The sequence below is a fragment of the Sminthopsis crassicaudata genome, chromosome 4, assembly GCF_048593235.1.
Source record: "Sminthopsis crassicaudata isolate SCR6 chromosome 4, ASM4859323v1, whole genome shotgun sequence".
Taxonomy (NCBI): Eukaryota; Metazoa; Chordata; class Mammalia; order Dasyuromorphia; family Dasyuridae; genus Sminthopsis; species Sminthopsis crassicaudata.
In genome coordinates this window covers 85,418,240-85,442,619 of record NC_133620.1, presented here as the reverse complement: position 1 = coordinate 85,442,619, position 24,380 = coordinate 85,418,240, and the positions used below count along the sequence as shown (strand labels likewise).

Below are 24,380 nucleotides of genomic sequence, written 5' to 3'. Positions count from 1 at the left end.
ATAAGATTTATGAAAGCAAATTTATCATTTATAGAGGGAAGGAGGGATGGACAAAGGAATGAAGAAAGGAAGGAAAGAAGGAAGGGAAGGAGAAAGGAAGAAGGGAGGGAGGGAGGAAGACAGGAAGACAGGAAAAAAGGGAAGGAAGGGAAGGAAAGAAGGAAGAAAAAGAAAAGAAAAATTCCAACCCACAGTGGCATTCCTCATGTAAACAAAGGATAAAATGGAAGAGAAGAAAACAATTAACATTAAAAGAAAATATGAAGTCTATACAAGTAAAATATCTTCATCTTGAAAATAATATGCAATTAGACAACTTAGGGATCACAGGAATCCCAGAAGTAAAAATAAAAATAGTATGTAAACCATAATCCAAGAAATAAATACAAGAAAAATGCCCCAATTTTATGGACACAAAAAATAAAATACCAATTCAAAGTATGCACACATTACCTCCAGCAAAAACAAAACTGTATTCTGAAAACTCCAAGGCATAGTATCTACAGTAAATAATTCTGATAACAAATAACAAATTCTCAGAGTAAACAGAAGATATAAAGGAAAGGAAATCTAATAACACAAAGCCTATTTTGTACTCACCAGAAACCTAAGGAAGGAATGGACTAATATGTTGCAAAGTCCAGAAGAAACCAAGATATACCCCAAAATAATATTGTGAAAAGCTAAACCAAATCATCTATGATTAAATAAGGATATTCAATAAAAGAAAGGCATTTAAAGCACTCCTATAAAGAATACTAGACCTCAGCAAATATTTGCTTTGCTAACATTCCTTAAAGACAATACAGAGAATCAAGACTGAAGAAGCAGCCAACCTGGAACAAGTATGTACAGGAGAGACTAGTGTTGAAGACAACACAATGTGGTAGGTATTGAAGAACTGCTTTACAAAGTATCAAAGGGAGGTAAAGACACCATAGATATAGAATATATTGGAGAATTAGTTCTAGTGATCAATATAATTTTGAGTATGAGAATACACGTAAATTTTTTCTTAATATTGTGAGTCATTTCCTTTCTATTCCAAATCTGTAGACACACAAATAATAAGCACAGTAATAAGGGGTCGAGGGGTAAGAAAAAAAAGGGATAGGAAAAATAAATTTTCACTATTTTTTTTTTACCTATATCCCCAGTATATAGCAGAATGATTGGCATATACTAAGTGTTTTATTAAATAAATATTTGCTGATTTCTTTTGGGTAGACAATAAAAACTTTTAAAAGTCATGCTCAGTGACAGAGGAAGTTTAAGAGTATATTTTTGCCATCAAAATGCTCAAGAGGCAGTTTCTTTAAAAATGTTTAAATGGGGCAGCTAGTTAGGGCAGTGGATAGAGCACCAACCCTGAAGTCAGGAGGACCTGAGTTCATATTTGACCTCAGACACTTAACACTTCCTAGCTGTGTGACCCTGAGCAACTCACTTGACCCCAATTGCCCCAGCAAAAATGAATAAAATAAAATAAAAATGTATAAATTTAGTCAATACATACTCAAATTAAGAAAGAAAATTCAATGCAAATATGTCTCATTATGAGGTTACAGAAAAGATGACTCTAAATTGAAGAAAACTCAGGAAGAGTTGATCTACTAAAAAAAAAAAGAAAAACAGGATCAGAAAACTATATGTGATTACAATAATGTAAAAAAAAAAAAAAAAAAAAAAAGGAAACTAAAACAAACCTGAATTCTGCACCATTTTAAAGACTGATTTTTACCCTAGAACCACAGGCTAAACATACTCCCTCCTTCTTTTTAGTAGAGAGATGGAAGATCAAAGAAAGTTGAAACTATCAACTGCTTGAGCTTAAAGAGCTTTGCTTGGTTACAAAAAGTTGTTCACTGAAGAAGAAGGGTACATATCAGAATTAAGTAAAAACAGAAAGCTTCAAAAAACTTATTTCTAAACTAAGTAAATAAAAAAGAGGAATAAAATTATTTTTGATATTTCCCTATTAACTTACATTAAGAAGTAAGAAATGCCCCAATAATTTAAAAAAAAAATCTAAAGATTCATCACATTTGAAAAATTACAGATATAAAGGATAAATATTTGAAGTACCATTAGTTTTTACAAGAGATGAGGGAACGAAACCTATGATTTCATTTTTATGAATTTCAAATGGGAAAACCCCATCAATAATTAGTACCTCTTTTACAAATTATACTTTTAAAAGCTTACTTAGGAGTCTGAGAGGTTTAATAATACCACAGTGTGTGTCAAAAGTGGAAGTTGAATCCACTACCCATTACTTTATACTGCCTGCTTCTCCAAAAAAGTATTATACAATATTTAAAAGATTACTTAAAATATTCAATAAATTAACATAACACCACTACCACAATAAAATGCAAAATATATTTTAATAGCCTGTTCAAAAAACTGTTCAGTTCAATTCTCCCTTTTCTGATGCAGTTCTATTCTTCTCATTCTCTACCTCCCTCCCTTTTTATTTTGACCTCCCTCCCTCCTTCCTTCCCTTTTCCACATTTACTTGATATTCTCTCTTTGGAAACTTCAAGTCCAATGGAACTAATTATCATTTCTATGCAGGTAATTCAGTACTATATATCCAATACTGTTCATTCCTAAGCTTTTGTCTATCATTACTGACTTGCTAACCGGACCTTTCAAACTTGACATCCTGAAAATTGCTCTGTCCAAAATGAAATCCATTATCTTTTCCCCCATACCTCTTACAAACTTCCCTATTACTGACAAAGTCATTATCTATTATGGAGTCAAAACCTCAACATTATTCTCTGCTCCTCATGCTTCTTCAACACCATAGATCCAATCAGTTGCTAAATCTTGAAGTCTTTCCCTCCCTATGTCTCTACCTCCCCATCTCTCACATCCAGTTACTTACTATGTTCTCATAAAACCACCTTAGTCCAAGTCCTCATTCCCTTTTGCCTCAATTACTAGAAAATAATTATTAAAGGATCTATAATACTGGTTAGCACTAATGTCACATATATTGTATTATCTCACTAAACAACACTACTTGCCTTCTTTATCAGGTATAATTTGTAACATAATGAAAAGAACACTGGATTTGAATTCATCAGATTTAAGTTTAAATCCCAATTCTGTCTATTACAAGCTGTGCAAATAGGCAAACAAATTTCCCAGAGTATGTTTTCTCATCTATAAAGCCAAGATATTAGCTGTAATTCCTACCTCATACAAATGTAACAAGGATCAAATTTACTTATCTACATACATAGCTTTCTCCCGGTAAAATGAACTCCTTGAGGACTGAAAATGTTTTATTTCTGCTTATTTTAATTTATAGATCCCCAGCATCTATTATAGTGCTTTGTCCATTTAAATTTAAATGCTTGTTTATTTGTCAAAAGTAAATGTATTATAAATTTAAAGTGTATGCTAAGATATTATAAACTTAGAACTATTATGTCAATGTCAGTTACTCAAATAGAAATAAGGGATTTTTTTTTAACAAGGAAAACTGTTGGCATATCACTAAAACACATCTGGGGTTGCTCGGAAATGGCAGAGCAAAGTTAGTTAATGTATAAGAATGAAATTGAAGACCTCAACTTCATGACATCCAGCTTTAACCAATGAGTACAATAAATTCCAAGTTAAAAGAAAAGCATGATACTAGAATACAAAACATTACATATAAATTCTAAAATTTTAAAACATTACCTTTCCTGTGCTTTGCAGAATAGTAGTTCTTGTCCTCCATACTCTCTCACGACTCACAATGTCCCTGGTCACATCTACCTCAGCATCCACAAAACTTCTTTGTTTAAGTGCAGTTATGTCATCATCTAGATCAGTCTTGATAGTAGACCTTTTCTTGGCCATAATTTTAGCTTTGATTGCAGCTATTTTTTCCACAGACATAGCTTCAGATAAAGACCTAAAGAAAAAACATTGATTTCTTTTCATTAAAGGGGAAAAAACTACCTTATATTTATAGTAACCTTTTCTTTATTCTTACAAGTACCTCTTTAAAGAAATTGCAAATTAAAACCACAGAAATTAAAATTATATTTACTCTTTCTTCAACAATTCAACAGATTTTTAAATGCCCAATAAGTGATAGTCATTAAGATTCTAGACAATGAGGTTATAAAGACAAAAAAAAAAAAAAAAGAAGAAGAAGAATCCCTCCTCTCAAAGAAGATACTCTCCTCCTGGGACAAAAGAATATATTCACAGGTAAGTATATCAAAAATAAATAAAACAAAATAGTTATTTCATGAAGGGAAACAATAAAAATTGGAGATTCTGGAAAAGCTTCTTGTATGAAGCACTTAAACTTCAGTGAGAAGATAGTACATTCCAGGGATGAGGGCTATAGGATGGATACAAAGGAAAAAAAACATTGTGAGCCACAAACAACTGAAAAATAGGCCAGTTTAGTTGGAACATAAGAGTACATACTTGGTATGTACTCCCTTAGTAGGGAGAGAAATACTTTGAGATAATATTAAAAAAATAAGTTGCAGGCAGATAATGAAAGATCCTAGAAGGCAAACAAAGCACCTAGGACAGACCTCTAGAACATATCTACACAGAGGGGACAGAATATGAAAGACGAACTTGAAAAGGATTCTAGAAAGGGGTAATCAGACAAAAAGAAGAACCAGTATCAAAAAAAAAAAAAAAAAAAAAAAAAGCCTTAGAAAGTGAGAGTACCTAGGAGAAGGGAGTAATGCATGTCAAATGCTACAGAAGTAAAAAAGGATATGGATTAAGGAAAAAAGCCATTTTACTTAATTTTAAAATCATTAGTAACTTTGGAGAATTTCAATTTAGTGGTGCAATTGGAAGCCATACCGCAAGAAAATGAAAAGAGGTAAGGAAAGGAGAGCAAAAAGCATAGATCAATTTTTTCTATGAATCTGAACATGAAAGGAAGGCAAAATGTAAGTTGAAAATACACCAAAATCAAATGAAGATTTTTTTAAAGATCAGGATGTTTGCAAGTAGACATAGAGTGATAAAGTAGATAAGAGACTGAAAATGATAATAAAGGGTATGAATGGTTCATACATATCTCTGCCTTCTGCTTCTAAGTACTTGTATATTGGTTTTTCCTTCCATGATTGTAGGCACCGTTAAGGGCAAAATCTTAGTTCATATTTACTTTTTCATAAAAATCTAGCACAATGCCTCACACAGAGTAGGTACTTAATGAAATATATGCTCACTAAAGCCAGATATTTATGTTAAATGACTGAAAAGGACAATTATTAATGTCATCTCATTTCAGGAATCAAAGAATTTTTTTAAAAGCTTAAGAGTTTCCTAAAAAATGTATTTCAAGATTTCAAACTATGATCTAAAGTAATTCTTCATGAAGAACCTTTTATGAATTTTATGGGTTAGCAGAGTAAAATGAACTGCAATGTTTCAGGACTTCTTATAAAAAGGACAAGTGTTTTGCTATCCAAAATATAAAAATATGTTGAATCTTAAAAGTTTAAGTTTTATACAATGGCAACTTGGTACTTTTGACTGAAACAAACATGATAAGTTCAATGAAACACTATTATATGAAAGTAAAAATTAACTGAATATTTCTATCTGAAAGACATAGGCAGAAAAATTTCCAGGGCTAAAACCTAAGATGCTAGGAACATCTTTGAAGATCTTTTTCAGAGGGTCCACAAAGCCAAAATTATTTTCATAATATCAGAACAAAAATATATAGCAACAGATTAAATTTAGAAGCATATAAGGACTTGCCAGTTTTCTTTTAAGCTATATAAGAGATTTGCAAAAAATATTTAAAAATGTCATTCTCACTAATTTTGTTTTAGAAAAGCTATTTTTCATTTTTAATGTTATTGATGCTCACATGTAATGAGTTGTTGTTTTTAAATGGATTAACATTTTGGCTTTTTTTTTCCCTGAGGCTGGGGTTAAGTGAGTTGCCCAGGGTCACATAGCTAGGAAGTGTTAAGTGTCTGAGACTAGATTTGAACTCCGGTCCTCCTGAATTCAAGGCGGGTGCTCTACCCACTACGCCACCTAGCCGCCCCTAAATGTATTAACATTTTAAAATTTATAATACAGTAGAAGAAAAACTGTGGAGTTTACAATAATTTTTAAGAATGTAAGGGGTTCACTGAAAGTCAAAGGGATGCCAATCAGAGAATAGCTGAGTAAGTTGTAGTATGTTTGTGATGGAATATTATTATGCTATAAAAAATGACAAGCAGGATGCTATCAGAAAAACCTGGGAACATTTATTATGAATTGCTGAAAGATGAAGTGAGCAGAGCCAGGAAAAGCATTGTAAACAGTAACATCAATACTATATGATGACTTAGTAATTCTAAGCAATACAATGATATAACAATTCTGAAGAACTCATAAAGAAAAATGCTACCTAATTCCAGAGATGGGAGTTTTGACACTTTTTAAACTTTATTTTTCTGGGATTTTTTTTTTTTTTGGGGGGGGGGGAAGGAGGATGGTCTGTGTTCTCTTCTACAATATGGCTAATCTGGAACTAAGTTTTATATGGTTGTACATGTATACTTTCTTTCAAAATACTTGCCTTCTCAGGAATGGAGGGAGAGATAAAAAACAAATGTCAAAAAATTGTATTTACTTGTAACTGAGAAAAAATAAATAAAAACATTCAAGAAAAGAAAAAAAAAAATAAGTAATGTAAAAGAGTCTAGGACCAAAAGCTTCGATTTTTTAAAGGAATAAGGGTTTATCTGCTCTTTCCTACAACAAACCTAGAAGGGTAATTTCCATGGTAAGGTGGCTTCACTGTTGCTATTGTCACCTCAACACTCAAGTAAATGTCAATACTCTTCTTTCCCTATAGATACTACCTTAAAAATACCCCAAAGAAAGAAATCCCTCTTCTTTATCACAGTCAGTGGACTCCATAATACATTAAAACAGAGATATTCAAAGCACAACCCACAACATTTCTGACTGGCTTGAACTAAATTGAAATGTAAATGATATATGTATTTAACTACTAAAAAATACAATAAAACATAGATTATGTTGCATTTTACAACTAAATCCTAAAGGGATCCTTATGTATAGGTTAATGGCCCCATTTTCCTTGGGTTTGACACCCCTGCATTATAAGAATTTTTTAATTTGCCTGCTATGATTTTCCTTCTCTGATTAAATTTAAGAGCATTTCAACACTATGAAATATATTTAAGAATATACACACAGACCCTGTCCTTAAAGAAAGTATTTTTTGGTTGGAACAGTAATCTATACACAAAAATAATTTAAGTAAATAATACAAAGTAGTTTACAATTTAAATGTCAAAATGAAATCCTGGGAGTTCTAAAGAGGGAAAAAGGTAAATGTGGGATAAAATGGTCAAGGAAATTTTTTCAGACATCAGCTTATCTAATATAATAGACCCAGCAGCCCACCTTCTGTTTTACTAAACAAGTAAATATACTTTCAAACCAAAAATGCAAGTTTAAAAGTCAAAACTAAATGTTAAACTACCCAGACCAAAGTACAGTTATCCACACAAAATCTGAATTAAGAAAAGTCCTTACCTAATCTGCTCTGTTTGAACAATCCCTTCTTTGTGACCTTCCAAGCGAGCAGCCAATCGCTCCTTATCAAGACGTACACACTCTTCATCCTAGTAATATTAAAAATTGATAAGTCATGAATCAAAACTTTTAATTCAAGACTGACATAAAATGTTTTTTGCTAAGTATTACTTTTTCTTTAGTCTCCATTAGGGTCTTCAGTAATTAGTAAGTGGGATAACAATCAGTTGCTTCATTACATATGCAAAATACATATGAACATAAATGTATAATAGATTTAATAAAAGTTCATAAGCAATATATGCATGTAATAAAATAAGGAATTACGACAAATATATACTTACCATAAAGCAAGCATACATATGTACACGCATATTCTACCAATTAAAGTCTTAGATAGGAGGTAGACTTTAAGGTTCAAATAAATTTTACTCATTCAAAAAAGAAGTGTTTAAATGTAATGAATTCATATTTAATAAATTCTTAAATATTTGTTTGTTCAAATGAAACAGATGATGTTTCATGCAGATCCAAAAACTTAGCCATCAAAAGATTTTTATCTCTACAATCTGAAATTATACTATATTACTACAGATTTGCCTTGAAAGTGGATTTTTTATTCATCCAGCTAATGGTAGTATTATTTTATAAAAGCACAAGTTACAAATCGCTTTAAAAAGATACAATATAATATTACTGAAGGAGCTAGGCATTCAAAGAAACCTAGACAATTTGTATGAACTGTTTCAAGGTAAGGACAAAATTGAAAGAAAAACTATACATGACTATAATAATGTAAATGAAAAGTATAAAATTAAATTGAACTGTAATTAAAGTGATTAAGCTTTAAAAAAAATATAGGGGAGGAAATGTATTTTTATTTCATGAAGAAAGGAAGAACTAATGGTATAAAATACTGTATTATGTCAAAAAAGATTACTTTGTTGATAGGTTTTGCTTAACTTTTTTTTTACCCTTTCTTTCCTATAAGTAAAGGTTTACAAGAAGGGAAATAGTATATTTGAAAATGACTGATACAAAAATAAATGACATCAATAAAATTTTTGTTTTTAAAATACAAGTCTCATGTTTTCACTAGTTAACAAATAGAGCTGTAAATTACAATATGATGGCAGGATTTCTTATGCTACAAGATTAGAAGCAAGATAAAATATTACATCACAAAATTTGTGTAGATGCAGATAATAGACTAAGGAGATATCAAAGAATGATGAATTATTAGTAGTAAGATAAGTCTTTAGTCTTAAGTGCTACCAGAGTATAAGATAATTAAATATGAGTGACTTGGTATAGAAAGAGCTATGAGTTCAGTCAGAAGATTGGCTTAAATAAAGGTTATTACTTACTACCTTACCCTAACCTCTTAACCTTCAGTACACTCATCTGTGAAATGAACTGGAGTATAAAATTACTAAGGCCTCTTCAATCTAAAATTTAAAAAGCAGGCTATTAAGTAAAATATAATAAATTTTGAATCAAAAAGTCCAATTTCAAATTTTAGCCCTACTGTTTAGTGATTCTGACTAAGTCACATAAGCTCTTTGAAATTCAGCTTACTCATATATATAAGTGAAAGGGGTTGGGCTAAAAATGTTTGTGGCAGCCCTTTTCATAGTGGCTAGAAGCTGGAAGATGAATGGATGTCCATCAATTGGAGAATGGTTGGGTAAACTATGGTATATGAATGTTATGGAATATTACTGTTCTATAAGAAATGACCAACAGGAGAAATACAGAGAGGCTTGGAGAGATTTACATCAACTGATGCTGAGTGAAACGAGCAGAACCAGAAGATCATTATACACTTCAACAATGATACTGTACGAGGATGTATGCTGATGGAAGTGGATTTCTTCAACATAGAGAAGAGCTAATCCAATTCCAATTGATTAATGATGGACAGAACCAGCTACATCCAGAAAAGGACTGGGAAATGAATGTAAACTGTTATTTTTACCTTCTGAATCCAATTCTTCCTGTGCAACAAAAAATTCGGTTCTACACACATATATTGTATCTAAATTATACTGTAATATATTTAACATATATAAGACTGCTTGCCATCAGGGGGAGGGGGTTGGGGGAGGAAGGGAAAAAATCTGAATAGAAGTAAGTGCAAGGGATAATGTTGTAAAAAATTACCCATGCATATGTACTGTCAAAAAATGTTATAATTATAAAATAAAATTTAAAAAAAAAAAAAAAAAAAAAAAAGAAAGGGGTTGGGCTAGACTTCTAAATTAGAGTCTCTTTTAACTCTAAATTTAAAATCATATACTTTGGAGAAAATCTAAAACATATTTCTAAGATAATTTTTTTTTCTTTTGTTATAAAACAACTTACTTCATGCTTATCTGGTTAATTATCTGTACAAAGTCTCATCTCTTTTAATGAATGTAGGAAAAAGGAAAGCAAAAATAAGAAACACTGGGAGAATTGAAAGTAAAATGCATTTCCAGAGTTTTTGTAAATAGTTCTCCTTCTTGATCAGATAGACTATTTAAAGTCAAAGCTATCTAGAAGGCATTGCAAACTTTTAGCTGTACTTTTTTTTTATTAAAAGAACAATTCTGTAAAATGTTTTCATATTTGGTTAGAAAGCTATTCTCCAAACTATTTTTTTAAAAATCCTTAAAATTTTTAAAGAGGTACAACATTTTCATTCTTATTTAGAGCTCCCAAAATAAATGGACAGTAAAGATAAACTATTCTATGGCCTCAATGTGATATGCCCTCTGTTTATTTTAATACCTAATTAAAACTGTACACTATTATTTCTTTGTGCTTTTCAGCAGAGAAGGAAAGAATATTTACTAAGCATTTATTATACACCACACTCTATGCTAAGCACTTTACAAATGTCTCATTTGATGTTCACAACAATCCTATTAAGTACTATTATAATCCCCATTTTAAAGGAAACTGAGGCAGACAAAGGTTAATTAATTTGCCCATCATCACACAACTAGTGTCTGAGGCTAGATTTGAATTGAAATCTTCTTGATTCCAGGATCAGCATTCTATTTCCTGCCTCATTCTATTTAACTGCCTCAGAATAATATACATTCTTAGACTAGCTAATATGCTGGACAAAAGAATTAAAATCCAAAAATACTTTGGAAAAATTATACACTGAGAGAAATTTAATATGATAAAACTGAATAGCAATAAATGTATCATACACATGGTTCAAACAGTCAACTATACAAATACCAGATTGGGAGACAGACTCCATTCATGTGAAAAAGAGCTTGGAAATTTAATGATATGAATAAATAGCATTATGATGAAAGACATAAAGGTAGTAAAATCTAAAGATTGACACTAGAAGGCATCAAAAATAAGAGAAGTAGGGTATCCTGGCAGTACTATACCCTGGTCAAACAATAACTATAGCAGTGTACTATTTCAAAGAACACTGACAAAATATACTAACAATAGAGCACAGCTTCTAAAACTTTTAGTTGTGAAGCCATATATGGGATCATATAAACTAAATGTGGGGATTGCAAAATTATGATTTATTATCAGTGACTGTTTGATTTGTATATCTATCTTATATACCTATATACCCAGGGTTGCATAAAAATTTCTCAGACAAAAAGGGTTGGGAGTGGAAAAAGTTTAAGAAGCCCTGCTACAGAGGAAGATCAAAAGGATTTACAGACAACTAGAGTACCATGCAGAGATGAGTTGAAGGAGATCTAAGGTCTAGAGAAAATACTTCAGGAAGATAAAAGTTATGTCTTCAAGCATTTAAAAGGCTGTCAAATAGGAGAGTAGGATTATCTTTGTTCTGCTGGATAGAACTAGAAGAAATAAATCTAAGTTTAAATGAAGATTTAGGTTCAACATATCAAAATACTTCCCAATCATTAGAACTCTTCAAGAGTGGTATAGGTTGCCTTCCAGGACTGACTAGATGAATATTTCATCAAAGGATGTTTGTTCTTCAATCACCTGATTGGGTTAGATGATCTCCAGGAAGTTCTTTCCAATTCTAAGATTCAATGACTACATATCATTCTAAATTACTTGACTTTTATGTATCATATTCTTTGATTATCAAATTAACATTTAAGAAGTTAGAATTCAAAACATATTCTCTAAGAACCTTAAGAATGTTAAATTAAAATTAAATTTTTATCCTTAGAAATATATTTTTTAAAAATGACCTACACATTTTTGGTAAGATTCTTGCTGTCACACTCTTAAGATATAAATTTGTCTTATTTGAACTTTTAACTTTAAATTTTATTATTCCACTCAGAAGCATGTAGTTAGAAGAGGGAAGGAGAAATCTCTTTTTAAATCCTAATTAAAGAAAGAAGAGAAATGCAGAATTATAAGTTCTTCTAAGAAATAAAAGAGTAGCTAAGTTAGCCTAACTTTAAAAATAATAATCAAAAGGATGAGTTACTGGGAAAAGAAGAATTATAAAAGATTAAGTCCATTTCCATGTATTTACCAGTAAAGACTAGGGTTATCTACTTCCAATGTTTTATTCTTTTCCTTAATTTGGTCTTGTTTATATTCAGGCTATACCAATTAATGAACAATCTTGTACAAGTTTCTAAGTTACCTAACACCTCTAGATCTAAAATAAAGCAAGTTCAACTTAATGACCTAACAAAGTCCCTTCCTGTTGTAAATCTGAAGGTCTTATTTTAAACCCCAGTTTCCCTTTCCCTGTAGTTACTAAAGCAATTAAATAAAACAACGAAAACAATCTTCAGGAAATTTAAAGAAGTACTGCATGTTTATTTCAGACAATGAGATTGGAAAGGAATCAGAAACATAGCTTCATTTTCCTCAAGAGAATTTTTGCAAGAAGTCATTCCAGAGAAAAAATAGAAATAGAAAAGATAGAAAAGGACTTATTCCCAAGCCTTAGGGTTCCCAAAGGAAACAAAACATTCCAAAGGAGATAAATAATGTATCAAATTCAATTGCATATTAAAAGAATGCATAACCAGAGATAACTCAAACAAAATACATCTGGTATTTTAAAATGGTATTAGTTGTCAAAACAGATAGCAGATTTCCCCATCACACCATGTACTAAAGTATAGATTAGAAGAAAATCAAGTTTGGACAACACAAAAAAGGGATTCATGTTTCAAGTAAGGTTTGAACTTGGCCTTGACTTGTTTATCAAATCTGTAGTGACACAAACCTAAGATAGATAACTAACATGTTGGATAACAGCCAGGATCCAAAAAAGAATTTTTGAAATGACATCACTGGGGACAAAGAGTAAAAGCTAACATTTTAGGGATAAATGGTGTTCAATTTTAAGCATTACATTTTAGAATTAAGTTGAAGAGCTTCAAGAGGAGAGTAACCACAAGAGAAGTGCAAAGCCTTGAGATCATTTCATATATGAATTATGCTGAAGAAATGGGGATGTTTAGCCTAAAAAGGAAAAACTAAGGTAGTATACAATAACTGTTTTCAATAAATCAAGGCATGTCACTTACCTTCTAATCTCATACATGAGATTAGATTTTTTTTCAGCCTGATCCCAAAGAAAGTAGGAATCATGTTACATGTATTGCTATTCAATCTTATCATATTAGATATGTTTCCATGTTTTTGGCTGGTTTAGAATCTTGATTTCATTATCCAAAGTATCAGCTGCCAATCATTAGAACTGCCAAGCACAGATCTCCAGAGAACTCCACCAGAGACCTCCCTCCAAGTTGATATATGAATGACAATACAAATCATTTAATCCAATGCACATCTGAACAGAAATAACCTCTTTTTAGCATAACCAATAGTCATTTATCTTGTGATTATAGATTCCCAAGTGAAAGGGAACCCACTGCTATATGAGGTAGTCTGACTTACTTCTGAATAATTTTATGAATTTTGTTTCCCCTTGTCAAATCTAAATTTCCTCTTTGTAACGCAGCATAATATGTTATCATAGAAATAACACCAGATTAAGAGTCAGAAGACAAAGATTTTAGCCTGTATCTTACCAATGACTATTTTGTAGGACAGGGCAAAACAGAACTGTTAAATCTAATCCTCCGTTTATTAGAAGATATCCTTTGCCCTACCTACCTTCACTGGAATATTGTGATGATTAAATAAGATGAATATACTTAAAAGAAATAACCCATATGGAAAAATAATAACTTAGATAAAGATATTCAGACAAAACTATTTATAACAATGAAAAACTGAAAACAAACTAAATACCTACTATGATAGATTTGTAGTCAAGAGACTTAAAGCTAAAATTAGTTAAATGGTAGGACCCAAAGGTGACTAATGTTTTAAGATGGATTAGGTCTTTTAAAGAGTGCCCTAGGAATCGGTGCTTGGTTCTACTCTATTTAACAGAGTGGTAAAAGGGAACTTAGTAATCAAGTCAATCCAATTCTCTTTAGAGATGAAGAAATCCAGAGAGATCAGATAACTTATCTGGGCCAAATATAGTTTATTGCAAAGCCCGGATACCATTATTTTTTACATTTTGGGTAAAATCATAGATGCCATGACTCTTAAAATTACGAAGAATAAAAAGCTAGGAGGAATCATTAACTTGGTGAACAATCAAATCAGGATCTAAAGAGATTATGACACTATAACTTTAGACTAAATCTAATAAAATAAAACAGTAGAGCACAAAGAATAAAATGGGCATCCTTGATGAAGTAGGTTACTTCTTGCTAGAGATCTTCAAGCAATGTCTGAAAGGATAATTCTAGGGAGAATTCTTGAACTAGACAGCCTCTAGGGTTTCTTCTCATTTTAAGAAATTTTGTCAGACACTTACTAGTTGAGGAACCATAAACAAATCCCTTAGTCTCTCAGTGTTTCAATATCTCTCTCTTAAAATTATTTGTATTCATTATTTGAAAAAACTTGTTGGGAAAACTGGAAATTAGTATGGCAGAAATTAGATATGGATCCACACTTAACACCATATACCAAGATAAGATCAAAATGGGTCTATGATTTAGGCATAAAGAATGAGATCATAAATAGATTAGAGGAACAGAGGATAGTCTACCTCTCAGACCTGTGGAGGAGGAAAGAATTTATGACTAGAGGAGAACTAGAGATCACTATTGATCACAAAATAGAAGATTTTGATTATATCAAACTAAAAAGTTTCTGTACAAACAATACTAATGCAAACAAGATTAGAAGGGAAGTAACAAATTGGGAAAATATTTTTACAGTTCAAGGTTCTGATAAAGGTCTCATTTCCAAAATATATAGAGAATTGATCCTAATTTATAAGAAATCAAACCATTCTCCAATTGATAAATGGTCAAAGGATATGAACAGGCAATTCTCAGATAATGAAATTGAAACTATATCCACTCATATGAAAGTGTCCCAAATCACTACTGATCAGAAAAATGCAAATTAAGGCAACTCTGAGATATCACTACACACTTGTCAGATCGGCTAAAATGACAGGAACAAATAATGATGAATGTTGGAGGGGATGTGGGAAAACTGGGACACTAATACATTGTTGGTGGAGTTGTGAAAGAATCCGGCCATTCTGGAGAGCAATCTGGAACTATGCCCCAAAAGTTATCAAACTGTGCATACCCTTTGATCCAGCAGTGCTACTACTGGGCTTATATTCCAAAGAAATACTAAAGAGTGGAAAAGGACCTGTGTGTGCCAAAATGTTTGTAGCAGCTCTTTTTGTAGTGGCTAGAAAATGGAAGATGAATGGATGTCCATCAGTTGGAGAATGGTTGGGTAAATTATGGTATATGAAGGTTATGGAATATTATTGCTCTGTAAAAAATGACCAGCAGGATGAGTTCAGAGAAGCTTGGAGAGACTTACATGAACTGAAGCTGAGTGAAATGAGCAGAACCAGAAGATCACTATATACTTCAACAACAATACTATATGAGGACGTATTCTGATGGAAGTGGATACAAACATAAAGAAGATCCAACTCACTTCCAGCTGATCAATGATGAACAGAAAACAACTACACCCAGAGAAGAAACACTTGGAATTGAATATTAGCACTACTGTCTATCTATCCAGGTTACTTATACCTTCGGAATCCAATACTTAACGTTAAACAAGAAAATTGGATTTACACACATATATTGTATCTAGGTTATACTGTAACACATGTAAAATGTATGGGATTGCCTGTCATCTAGAAGGGAGTAAAGGGAGGGAGGGGAAAATTTGGAAAAATGAATACAAGGGATAATGTTATAAAAAGAAATTACTCATGCATATAGTCAAAAAAAATTTATAATTATAAAATTAATAAAAATAAATATAATAAAATAAAATTATTTGTATTAACTATCTCTCAAAGCTGTTGTGAATAAAGCACTTCACAGACTTTGAAACACAATAGTTATCACTAATATTAGTATGGCATACTAATGAAATGACAAATGTGTGGAATATGCTGATATATGAAATAGTATGTACACTAGCCTTTAAGTCTAGAAAAATACAAATAATGCAGAGAATATAATCAAGTAAAAATATAATGTAGATAAAGCTTTATATACAAAGTTTTTATAATTCACACAAAAATATGACTGTAACCAATATGTTGTAACAATAATCTCATTTAATTATCATTACCTCAATTCGTGGTTTCTTTGCCTCTGCTAATATTTCATCTGCTGCTCTTTTTACTGAAAGAAAAAAAGGAGATAATTTTAAGTAAACTACTTCCAAATAAATTAGAATTTAATTTGAAGAAATTAATATTTCAAACATACCTTGTGTGGATCGCTGAAGACCTATTTCAAGGGGTGCACTTCTGTCGATACTTGCAGATGTTGCTAAAGTTTTAAAAAGATTCATTCAGAAAGTTCAATATTTACAGTTTGCTAATGACTATGGCTTTTTGTTTTCACATTCATTGTTTCATTTGATCTTTACAAATTACAACCTTATAACCCTAGGAAAAATACAGCAGTCCATAACACAAAACAGGTTTACCACACTGCAGAATTTCAACAAAATCCCCTATTTTTTAGATCCTCTAGTGTATTCCAATCTTGAAAGACAGGATGTTTACAAGAATACTGATGTAGAAGGAACCTCAGAGACCATCTAGTCCAATCCCCTCATTTTAAGAGAAAAAGAAATTGAGGTCCAGGAAGTTTAAATCATTTGTATAATATAGTGACAATCTCCTTGGAGTCCAGATCCACATTTTGCACTATATCATACTGTATCCTTTTATAGCAAGTTTATTTAAATTCCTAGTTAGGAATGTTACTAAGAGGTATACAATGTAATCTTATATATATCAAGATTTGTGTATCTGCATATCTATAAGCTCTATGAGATCAGAGAGCACAAATTTATTATTCAATTTCCCTCAGGAGCTAGCATAATGCTTTGAGCAAAGCAACATCTAGATTCATTAAACTACTGAAAATTTATCTTAAGAATCTTTAAGACCTGTTTTCCCATTGACTTAATTAAGACTTTCAGTTTTTAGTGTTTCATATAATCATTTTTAAAAGCATTTATCAATATATATAAGATGAAGAGCTCTTAACAGTGATTCCCTTTCAGTTTTTTGATCATTTAATAATTTTTTTATAACAGAAAAAACTTAACTATTAAACCATATGGTTATTTTTTTTTTAATTACCAAATTGATGTAGTGCTTCTTAACTTAAGGTCTGTAAACTTTTCATGTGAAAACTATTAGTGAATAAATTTATGGAGTGAACTGCCTATAGTATAAAGCACAAGACAAATAAATAAGATCCCACACTTTTCCCTCCTAGCCTGGGTGGCCAAGCCAAGATGGGTAGCCAAAAGAGGTAAGGGTTTTGGTAGTGAACACATGGGTCTTCTGACCAGGTGTTCACTCGGGAACCAACAAGTCAGGGCATCAAGTCAGGGCATTATGTGAGTAGGTATAATAAAGGCTTTTAAGATTACACGTGGTTGTTTTTGAGTGCGCTACCGGTTATTAAGCTCTAGATTCAAGAGATTGTGGCCAGAGACCTTAGAAGGCCTCAGAGGAGGCGAGCCGGGTAGAGTTCACACTGCAAAGGACAGTGGTCAAAGGTACTCTGGTGGGTCTAGGACAGACTAGTAATTGTAACTGCCAGGAGAGCACGTTACAAAAATCTAGTAAGAAAATAAGGCAATTACATAACAAAAAGTTCCAAATCTTATAACCAACTACACCCAAAGTCTCACAGCTTTTTTCTGTTCTTATTTTCCCTTCTATCCCAAAGAGGCTCTGACAACTTTTTGCTCTGTACTCTTTGTCCCTCTGTTCATAGAACCACCTCCTGAGGTCTGGAACCCAAAGTGATCAAACAAGTCAATAAGCCCTTTAACAGTGTCTCATAATTCAAAGACACAAATCAACTATATCAGAAGGTAGATAAAATACCTATTAATACAGGCTTTTAAAGCAACTGTAATTTCCCTTTTTGTATGCCAGATAGCCTATTATCTAATGAACAATAGTGATTACTCACACGTTTCACCATTTAGATATGCAAGTAAATCTTTTCTATCAGGTCTTCTAACCACAGGAATGTTTTCAGTCTGAAGAGAAAGTTAAAGATTTGACATCAGCAAACAGTACTTTAAAATTTAAGAAATATGCTCAATTAAAAACCATATAGTTTCTTGAATTTCAGTCAAATACAAATATTTTTAAATGTGATCATTATAGAAAGAAATCAAAAGACTAATGTATCCTAAACTTTTTTTCAGAAATAAAATTTTCAAATTCATAGGGCATTGAGAGCTAAGTAGCTCAGTGAATAGAGCATCAGCTCTGAATTCAGGATTTGATCTGAAATCAAATTTGATTTCCAACACTTACTAGCTGTGTGACCTTGGGCAAGTCACTTAACCCCAATTGCTTCTATTCTCTCTCTCTCTACCTATATAATAAAAAAAAGAAAAAAGAAAAAATATTTTCTCTTGAAAAGGAACTAGAACAGTGATATGTATTTATGTATGGTTTTAAGATTTACAAAGCAATTTGTAATATAACAATTGCCAGAATACAAATAAAGAAGCAATGTCAGGTGTTAAATTATCTTCTTCAATCACAAAGCTAGTAAGTGTTGAAAATAGGGTCTTAAAGCTAGGTTTCTGATTTTTAAAATTCTTTTCACTTTCCTTAATCCAATCATTTTTACAGTTTTTATCTCATTTCATTTTCTAAACCCAACTCTGATCATTTATGAGTTTATCATAGATGTATCATATTTTTCACATGGGAGGAAGTTTATTTCACTCCCCAAACTAAAGACACTACTTCCAAATTGGTTCTTAGCTCATCAAATGTCTTTTTGTTTCCTCTATCTCAATTAGTGCTTTACAGCCCACTTTCTTAAACTGTGATTTGCAACCCCATATGAGGTCTCATAAATGAATGTGGGGGGAGGGGTTTTATGAAATTATGATATATTACCAGTAAATGTTTGATTTGTGTATGTATATGCATGTGTATAATTATAGCACACTACACACATATATATACCTCTATCTTAGGGGCCATATAAAAATTTCTCAATAGAAAAGGGATCATGAATGGAAAAATCCTGCTTTTCAGGATCAAGATTTGGAATGGATCTAGAGCTAAAAGAGTTCTTAGGATTAATCGAATCTCCTCATTGTTCAGGGAATGAAATGAAGGCTCAGAAAAATTAAGTGACTTGTCCTAGATTACATATACTAAGTACCAGAGTCAGAGTATGAATTTGTAAGTTCTCTAATTCCAAACCAAGCTTCCATTTATATAGGTTCTTTTTCTCCTGTATAGTTCCCCTTAATAAAGTTTCACATACACAAAAACAAACTATCCTTCTCATTAAATAACTATGTGGCCAATCTCAGAAGGATGAAAAATAAGCTTTAATAAAACTAAAATGCTACAAATATCTATACTTTAGACAATCATTCAGATTTCTACATTTTAAAAATCACCACCAAGGCAGGTAGAGGTAAAAAAAAAACAACAAAAAAACCAAAATAAATAAATAGATGAATAAATCAAATCAAATCAAAAAACCTACCAACACCAAAAGACATTAGGCAAATTTCCAAAGAAAGATAAATTGGAGGGAGGATGAAGGGGGTCTAAAGCAACTGGATGTAATAATTGCTTCAATTCTCCACTTCATTTTCCTAATATATACTCATCCATAGGATTAGCAATTTTATTTCCAGTGGCAAAGATTCCAATTCTATCAACAATTAGGCTACAATCATGACATGCAAGAGCAGTACCAATTGGTTAAAAAGAGCCTAAGCATGCATTTTGGTCTGATTGTCTCATTCTACATAGTGTATTCATTTCATAGTTCAGAAGACAGTGCCAGATACTCTGTGAAAATCTCATGATAAAGATAATCAAAGAAATTAAAGCATTTATTTTACAAATTCCTATGTCTGTCATAAAAATGTAAAGCTAATTCTTAATTCAATTTTATGCATTGACTACACATGATCAATTTGGAAGTTCTTTTTTGAAAAACTAGCAAACTCTGCAATAATAAACTAACAATAATTTTACATTATTTTTAATTGCTCTGAAAACATTGTTATTTTTACTTTCTGAATCCAATTCTTCCTGTGCAACAAAAAAATTCGGTTCTGCACATGTACATTGTATCTAGGATATACTATATAATATATTTAACATGTATGGATGGGACTGCTTGCCATCTAGGGGAGGGAGTGGAGGGAAGGAGAGGAAAATTCAGAACATTGGCGAGTACAAGTGATAATGTTGTAAAAAATTACCCATGCATATGTACTGTCAAAAAAAAATGTTATAATTATAAAATTAATAACAAAAGAGGAAAAATAAAAATAAGTAAATAAAAAGTATAAAACAAAAAAAATTGTGTCATACTTTTAAAAACAAAGAAAAGTTTCTCATGCTTATTTTTAAAGTTGATTTAGCAAAATATGTTTCTAAAAGATATATAAACAAAGTTATTGATGAAACTACCATAACTCTATTGAAGCTACAGGGTCATAGAATTTTAGAACTAGAATTCTGTTCTTTTATACTTTTTGGAAGATGACTACCAAATACACAATGTACCATAAAAGATAACCTATCATCAAATGCCCTGATAGAATTCTATTACACGTGGGATAAGAATCATTTCTACCAATTTTTTCCTGTTTTTGTTAGTGTGAACATAACACGATTCCTATGAAAATTCTATCAATCACAGACATTACCCAGGCTTTTTGTCATCTGTGCTCTTGTATGTGTAATTTTCTCTCCTGTTTATTCTTTTAAAGTTACAAACACAAAAATTAAAAAATTAATTAGAAAGTTAATTGCCCCATATAACTAATATAAAAATAGTAGTTCCAAGAGCAATGAACTATTGAAAGGAGTTCTACTTACTGCTGCCCGGCGGACATATACAGGATGAGAAAGATGTACATTATTAAGCAGGAACAAGATAGAATCCAAAGTGTAGTACTCTCTGGGTTGGCCTTCCTTTCCTGTCCTGAAGTAAACAAAGTAAAGAGTTTTACTCACAAGCAGTAAAGTGTACTGGGAAAAATAAAAAGTAAAGATATCCCAAATCAAATCTCAACTCTACAACACAAAGGCTGGCCATGACATGCTACAACCTCACTAATCCTCAATTTCTTTATCTGTAAAATAAGTTAAATTAGGTTAATTACTCTGGTGTTCTCTCTAGCTCTAAGTTTTATGATCTTACTGAACTATTATTATGTTTACAAGATTACTAACATCCTAACAAGTTTTCCTAGCATCTACTTCCTCCCCAAATCTCTTTTTTTATCTACCTTTCATATAGAGGCGAAATATACCTTTTTTAAGCAGACCTGATCCTTATCATTTCTCAACTTAAAAATTCTCCCAATTCTTTCGTTAGCATCCAAACTCTTCTTTTCCAGCTTCATCTCATATGAATTCACTCCAATATATTCCAAATTCTAAAATAACCTTTCTCCAAATATTCTAACCATTTTTAATCTCCATATCTTCCTCTATGCCTAAAAAGGTTTTCCTTCACTCAGACCAATGTACTGAAAATCTACGCTCATTCTTTAAACTCCATGCTAAAATGCCATCTTCTCTATGACTATCTCTGAGCTTCCCTTATCCACACTTACTTTCTTTTTGGACCTAAAAGCACAGCACTTTAGAATTCTATGTACTAATGAGGTAACATTTTGCATTATGTTTATATTTATTATGCCATGTCTCCTATTTGAAGCTCTATGAGATCAGAGGCTGACTTGTGAATTTTTGCATGTTCCCTAGAGCAACACTCCACAGTAGGCATTAATAATTATTCAAAATATTAGTGCTCAATTATGCTATCAAAATACTTCACTATAAACTCTGATCCAATAAATGCAAACTTAAAACCTTTAAAAATAAAATACATATAAAAAATTATTTTAAGAAATTTAGGTGACTGACAACAATACAATTTACAATCTAGTTGTTAAGAAATTTCACTTTTTAAAATTGAATTTTCATGGGGCAACTAGGTGGTGCAGTGGATAGAGCACCAGCCTTGAATTCAGGAGGACCGGAGTTTAAATCTGGTCTCAGAAAAAAAAAAAAAAAGAATTTTCATTTACTTTATACCAGCTTCTTTGGTGGAGGACAATTAATACTGCCATTTAGATAAAAGACGGCATTTATGCAAGGCTTTAAAGTTTATAAAGTGATTTATATTCATTATCTAATTTGGGCCTCATAATTTTGTAATAGCTCACCTAGGACAAAAAAGTCAAATTCACCCTCCCAAATTTGATGTTGGTATGTAACCCAAAACAGATTAACATTTAATGGGGAAATATTTGATATAACAACAATGTAATATAAATAATTTCATTTTGAAGTTTTCTAGGTCAATATGCTTTCAACAGGTTTGACAGCATTAACATAGCTACATATATAAAAAACAATTTAATTAGAAGTTTAACTCTTAGACCACTAAAAAACTTGAGAAGGAATAAAAAATAATCTCACAAGGTAAAACATATTTGATAATCTAGCATAACTACTACTATTGACATATATTGTTTTAACTTTATATTGTACTTTGCATCTATCATCTATCTCATCCTAATTTAATCCATTTTACAGAACACTTTGCTATGATGCACAGTAAATGAAACATGGGACAAGAGAAAATGGGTTCAAATCTCATACATCATCAGAATACTAGTACTGCACAACTTAAAAGGATTGTTTCAGGAAAATCTTAAATTACTACGTAATTTTGAGTTTTTATTATTAGTTAAGTCATATAAACTACCATAACAACAAAATGACACAGTCAGCTTTTATCTTTTACTATCTTGAAGCAAAGGGAAAAGTAGCTCACCCACAGCTTCAAAAATCCTTTTGAATCAAGAGGATCCCACAGTAGATCTAAATACCGAAAGTTTTTTGTGATTTCTACTCACAACTTAAAACAGATTTCTAAAACCTGAAAAAATATATTTTCCACAAATAACCAAACTATATCTTGAACTGCTCAGTTCTTCTTGATTCAAGTTCCTAAATTCTCAGGGGAAAAAAAAAAAATCTATGATCTGGATCTAATGTTTTTCTCCATTATTTGAAGTGCTTGTACTACATTTTATTTACCCACCTCCAAATCTCAAATCTCCCCTCCAAGTAAGCCATTCACTGAAACAAACCAGAGAACACACTGTTCTCTCAAAATTACTCCATCAGGCATTAAATGCTCCATCCCACTTATTAAAAGCCCAAACCTTGAACAAAAACCTTTACAGTATTTCCATGAAGATATACAGGGTCATCAGCACATTTTGTAACTACCTCTGAAAGACATTAGGGTAAGAAATGATCAAAATATAAAGAAACAAATTAGTTTTGAGCCTCTGACGTTCTCTTTTCCTTTAGTTATATGAGAAAATTAATCAACTATCTTGGACAATTTTTAAATTACAGAATGGTGCATGAAATAGTTTCAATCTTTTGATGGAAAAAAATGTTACTATATTACATTCTTTATATCACTGTTAGATCACATTTAATGTTTCCCTACAAAGTTTATACAAAATACCTTTATCTAAAGCAAGGTCTTTAGTGCGTACATTCACTATTTACAGCAAAGTATGTTGGACCCCCAAAAAGGGTACATTTACACACACATTTTCATAAGATGATTTCCAATTGGTTAGTTGATTCTAAGAAGCCCATGCTACAGGTTTAAGTTACAAAATCAATTGTTATGGTTTAAATAACATAGAGATTTTTTCCAATCCATTCTCATTCAAGGGTTTGGGTCATCTAGTGAGTTCACATACTAGGAATTTCACTGTGAGCACTTCCTTCAGATGCTGGAAAACATGAAATTAAGATCAATACATCAAGCTAATTCATCATAAAGTTTATTAGGAACACTGTTATTTAGTAGATTTGGAGGAGGGAAGAACCAGATTTAACTACTTACCTACCTTTGGTACTTATTACAGAGGGAGTGTTGTATAGAGGAAAGAATAATGAATTTAAGTTCAGAAAACTTCAATTCAAATTCTCCCTCTAGCATTTGCTCCCTTCCAAGTCATTTAACATACATAGACTTAATATTCCTCATCGTAAAATTAAAGGGAGTTTAACATACATAGACTTAATATTCCTCATCGTAAAATTAAAGGGAGTTGGACTAATTGACCTCTGAAGTGTCTTCCAGATGGAAATCAATGATCCCATAACTCTTAACCTCTAGGTGCTTCAAGGAACAGCCTAGGACTTTATTTGTTAAAGATTCTCAGGCATTCAATGAAAACAAGAGCTTCTTCCT

The 24,380-nt window shown here is 31.6% G+C and overlaps 1 protein-coding gene across 1 annotated transcript in view; it reads right to left on the bottom strand.

Annotated features, from left to right (window-relative positions):
• The window catches only part of CDC73 (cell division cycle 73), a 127,196-nt gene that overhangs the window by 100,858 nt on the left and 1,958 nt on the right, over positions 1-24,380 (bottom strand). The window contains exons 2-7 of the mRNA XM_074308652.1: positions 20,960-21,065; positions 18,054-18,123; positions 16,320-16,382; positions 16,180-16,232; positions 7,558-7,646; positions 3,700-3,916 (exon numbers count right to left, since the gene is read on the bottom strand). Of these exons, the coding sequence (XP_074164753.1) occupies positions 3,700-3,916; positions 7,558-7,646; positions 16,180-16,232; positions 16,320-16,382; positions 18,054-18,123; positions 20,960-21,065 (598 nt within the window). The remainder of the gene's footprint in view (positions 1-3,699; positions 3,917-7,557; positions 7,647-16,179; positions 16,233-16,319; positions 16,383-18,053; positions 18,124-20,959; positions 21,066-24,380) is intronic.